The sequence below is a fragment of the Chiloscyllium plagiosum genome, chromosome 43 (assembly GCF_004010195.1).
Source record: "Chiloscyllium plagiosum isolate BGI_BamShark_2017 chromosome 43, ASM401019v2, whole genome shotgun sequence".
Lineage (NCBI taxonomy): Eukaryota > Metazoa > Chordata > Chondrichthyes > Orectolobiformes > Hemiscylliidae > Chiloscyllium > Chiloscyllium plagiosum.
In genome coordinates, this window is record NC_057752.1 from 13,485,426 (window position 1) to 13,489,763 (window position 4,338).

A 4,338-nucleotide genomic window follows, 5' to 3' on the forward strand; every position below is an offset into this window, starting at 1 on the left:
CCATTATCAATACCTGCTCCATTATCAAATCCCTGTTCCATTATCAATACCTGCTCCATTATCAATACCTGATCCATTATCAATACCTGATCCATTATCAATACCTGCTCCCATTATCCATACCAGCTCCATTATCAATGCCTACTCCCATTATCAATACCTGCTCCATTATCAATACCTGCTCCCATTATCAATACCAGCTCCATAACTTGTGCCAATCTCCTGCATTTACCCACACACCATTACTACCGAAAAATCTTCTAACGTCCTCTTGAATGCCTCCACTGAAGGTAAAGCGGAAAGCCATGGTGCAGCATGCATGAACACAGGGAAGAAAGAAATAGGTAAAACTAGTCACCATAGTCTTACCAGACTCATTGGAGAGAGCTGATGGGTGGTAGTTTAACCTGAGGGTCACCATGCCTCAGCTGAGGGGAGAGGTTGAGAAGGGCAGTCCTTCACATTAACCACAGCCGGTGATGGGAATTGAACCCACACTGTTGGCATTGCAGGCTAGCTGTCCAGTCAACTGAGCTAACTGACCCTGGAAAGCATTAGAACATTATGCTGACAGGACAAAATGAAGTGGGATGCACAGGAGGGAGCCTGTGTTGAACAGAAGCACGACATGGACCAGTTGGGCTAAATGACTTATTTCCATTCTGGAAATTCTATTGAAAGGAAAGTCCCACACTGGCTGACACATTTCTCAGTCTGTGACAGACCCTGCCTGATACTGCCCTCCTTCAATCTGTCCAATCTTGGATTCAAACAAGGATGACCAAAGGGAATGCATCCCCACAACATCCCTTTTGGAAAGCAAGTCCTGGAGGAAGTTTCAACCAAATTCCCCTTGAGCCACAAAGCTTTGGAGTCGCAAATGGAGAATGCGGGAAATCCAAAATAAAAAGCTGGAAAGACTCAGCAGTCCTGTGGAGCGAGAAACAGAGCTATCGTGTCAGGTCATTGATGAAAGGTTGCCAACATGAAACATAAACTCTGCTGTTTTCTGACCTTTGGAGTTGGAACATGATTAAATAACCGGGAGCTGTGTTTGGATTTCATGGAGATATGGGCACCCACAACAGAAGGGAAAAGATTGTCATCTCGGCTGAGTGTGTGTTACGCTTCCCAGAGGAAACTAACAGATTTCGCCAGCATTAACCAGTGTCATAGAGTCATACAGCGTGGAAACAGACCCTTCAGTCCAACCAGTCCGTAATCCCAAACTAAACTAGTCCCACCTGCCTGCTCCTAGCCCATATCCCTCCAAACCTTTCCTAGTCATGTCCTTATCCAAATGTCTTTTGAACATTGTAACCGTACCCACATCCACCACTTCCTCAGGAAGTTCATTCCACACTTGCACCCTGCCTCTGTGTAAAAAAAATGCCTCGAGTCTTTTTTAAATCTCTCTACTCTCAGCTGAAAAATGTCCCCCCTAGTCTTGAAACCTAAGGGAAAAAAACTATCATTAACTCTAGCTTTACCCTTCATTATTTTATAAACTTCTATCAGGTAGCCTCTCAACCTCCGACACTCCAGTGAAAATAGTCCCAGCCTATCCAGCCTCTCCTTGTAACTCAAACCCTCCAATCCTGGAAACATCCTGGTAAATTTCTTCTGAACCCTCTCCAGTTTAATAATATCCTTCCTGTAACAGGGCGACCAGAACTGCACACAGTTCTCCAGAAGAGGCCTCACTAATCTCCTGTATAACCTCAACACGTCCTATACTCAAAGGACTGAGTAAGGAAGGCAAGTGTACGAAACACCTTCTTAACACCCTGTCTATATGTGACACAAACTTCAAAGAATTATGTACCTGAACCCTGAGGTCCCTCTGTTCCACAATACTACCCAGGGCCCTACCATTAATTGTATAAGCTCTACCCTTGTTTGTTGTAACAAAATGCAATACTTCACATTTTTCCGGATTGAACTCCATCTGCCACTTTTCAGCCCATTGACCCATCTTAGAAAACTGGCCACTGCACCACCAATCTTGGTGTCATCGGCAAACTTACTGTCCATGCCTTCTGTATTGACATCCAAATCATTTATATAACTGACAAAGAACAGTGGACCCAGCACCGATCCCTGTGGAACACCGCTGGTCACAGGTCTCCAGTCTGAGAAACAACCCTCCACCACCAGCCTCTGTCTCCTTACATCAAGCCAATTTGGTATCCAATTGGCAAGCTCACCCTGAATCCCATGTGACCCTAACTTTACTAATTAGTCTGCCATGCGGAATCTCGTCGAAGGCTTGACTAAAATCTAAGTAAACAACCTCTATTGCTGTGCCATCATCAATCTTTTTGGTAACTTGTTCAAAAAACTCAAATTGAGTTTGTGAGACACGAATTTCCTCGCACAAAGACATGCTGACTATCCCGAATCAATTTTTGCCTCTCTGAATGGCCATAAGTCCTACCTTTTAGAATCACCTCCAACTATTTACCCACAACCGAAATCAGACTCACAGATCTACAGTTTCCAGGTTTCTCCTTACAAGCTTTCTTGAACAATGGTACAACATTAGCCATTCTCCAGTCATCAGGCACCTCACCTGTAGTTATCGATGATGCAAATATGATGCACAAGGGGTCTTGCTTACTCCCCACAAAGTTCTGGGATACACAGAACATAGAACAGTGCAGCTCAGTACAGGCCCTTCAGCCCTTGATGTTATGCCGACCTTTTATCCTACTCTAAGATCAAACTAGCCGACATATCCTTCATTTTACTGTCATTAGATCAGGTTCTGGAGATTTATCTACCTTTATCTTAAGACCCTTCCATCCCATGCTGACCAAGTTTCCAAAATTAAATGAGTTCCACTTGCCTTCACCAGTTTCTTCATTTCCCCTCCCCCCTGTTCCAACCTGCCAGCTCAGCACCATCCTGGTGACCTGTCCGACTTGCCAATCTTCCTTCCCACCTATCCTCTTCACCCTCCTCTCCAACCTATCACCTTCATCCCCACCTCCATCCACCAATTGTACTCTTGGCTACCTTCTCCCCAGTCCCCCCCATCCCGGAGACTCCCTGCCTCATTCGATGAAGGGCTTTTGCCTGAAACGTCGATTTTCCTGCTCCTCGGATGCTGCCTGACCTGCTGTGCTTTTCCAGCACCGCTCTAATCTAGACTCTGATCTCCAGCATCTGCAGTCCTCACTTTCGTCCCCTTGCGTGCACTTGGCCCATGTCCTTCTAAACCTTCTCTATTCATGAACCTATCCGAATGTCACTTCAAGGTTGTAACCTGCACTTCCTCTGGCAATATTTAAACAAGCACATTGAAATGGGGATTAAAACCATCAAAGTGGGAGACATGCCAAAAGCTAACGTCATGGAACAATAAAAGACGTAAGATGGAGGACAAATGTTCTTCAGCATGGGCTGTGCCGATGGTCGCTAGCACTCCTCTCTCCTACTGAGTCAGGAGGTTGTGGTTCAATTCCCACTCCAGACACTAAAGTGCATAACGTAAACTGGCAATCCAGTAAAGTGCGACACTGTGTGGAATCTCATCCAAACAACATAAGCCTGACCTGACCTCTCAGACGCGCGGCCTGCCAATGTTTGAAATGTTACAATTCTTATCCTGGTGTTCTATCTCTTCATTGCCTCACTCCCCACTATCTCCAGCCCAGCACAATCACTGCTCTCCTCCAATTATGGCCCCTCATCCCATCACTGACAGTCATGCCTTCGGCCATCAAAGCCGCAAGCTTCAGACTGCCCTCTTCCCCTCTTTAAAAACGGCAATTCTCTGGTTCAGTGTCAACATCTGTGGAATAACACTCTGGCGAGGCACCTTGGCATGTTTCACATCAGTGAAAGTGCTATGTAAACACCAGTTATTGTTGTAAAACAGACCGTTGAAAAAAAAGCAAGGGAGTTCTCCTTCCAAAACCAAAAATTCCCAAAGAACCACGGATGCTGGAAATCAAAAACAAAAACAGTAAGTGCCGGAGAAACTCAGCACCCCTGTGGAGAGAGAGAGAGAGAGCGCAAAAGAGAGAGAGAGAGTGACAGAGTTAATGTTTTGGGTCCAGTGACTCTTCATAAAATCCATACAGTGTGGAAGCAGGCCACACCAACCCTCCGAAGAGCATCCCATCCAGAACCACTGCCTTACTGCTACTTTCCCATGGCCAATCCACCCTAACCTGCACATCCCTGGGCACTATGGGACAATTTAGCATGGCCAATCCACCCTAACCTGCACATCCCTGGGCACTATGGGACAATTTAGCATGGCCAATCCACCCTAACCTGCACATCCCTGGATACTATGGGACAATTTCGCATGGCCAATCCACCCTAACC

General features: G+C 45.9%; 1 protein-coding gene across 12 annotated transcripts in view; it reads right to left on the reverse strand.

The window, feature by feature from the left end:
- The window catches only part of LOC122543392 (cell wall protein IFF6-like), a 4,038-nt gene extending 2,838 nt beyond the window's left edge, over positions 1 to 1,200 (reverse strand). For 7 of the 12 annotated variants that reach the window (XM_043682078.1, XM_043682084.1, XM_043682082.1 and 4 more), the window contains exon 1: positions 51 to 1,200. In XM_043682078.1, coding sequence (XP_043538013.1) covers positions 51 to 132 — 82 coding nt within the window. In that variant the 5' untranslated portion in view covers positions 133 to 1,200. The remainder of the gene's footprint in view (positions 1 to 50) is intronic. The other 5 variants (XM_043682090.1, XM_043682089.1, XM_043682086.1 and 2 more) reach the window with 4 other exon arrangements.
- Positions 1,201 to 4,338: the final 3,138 nt, after the last annotated feature.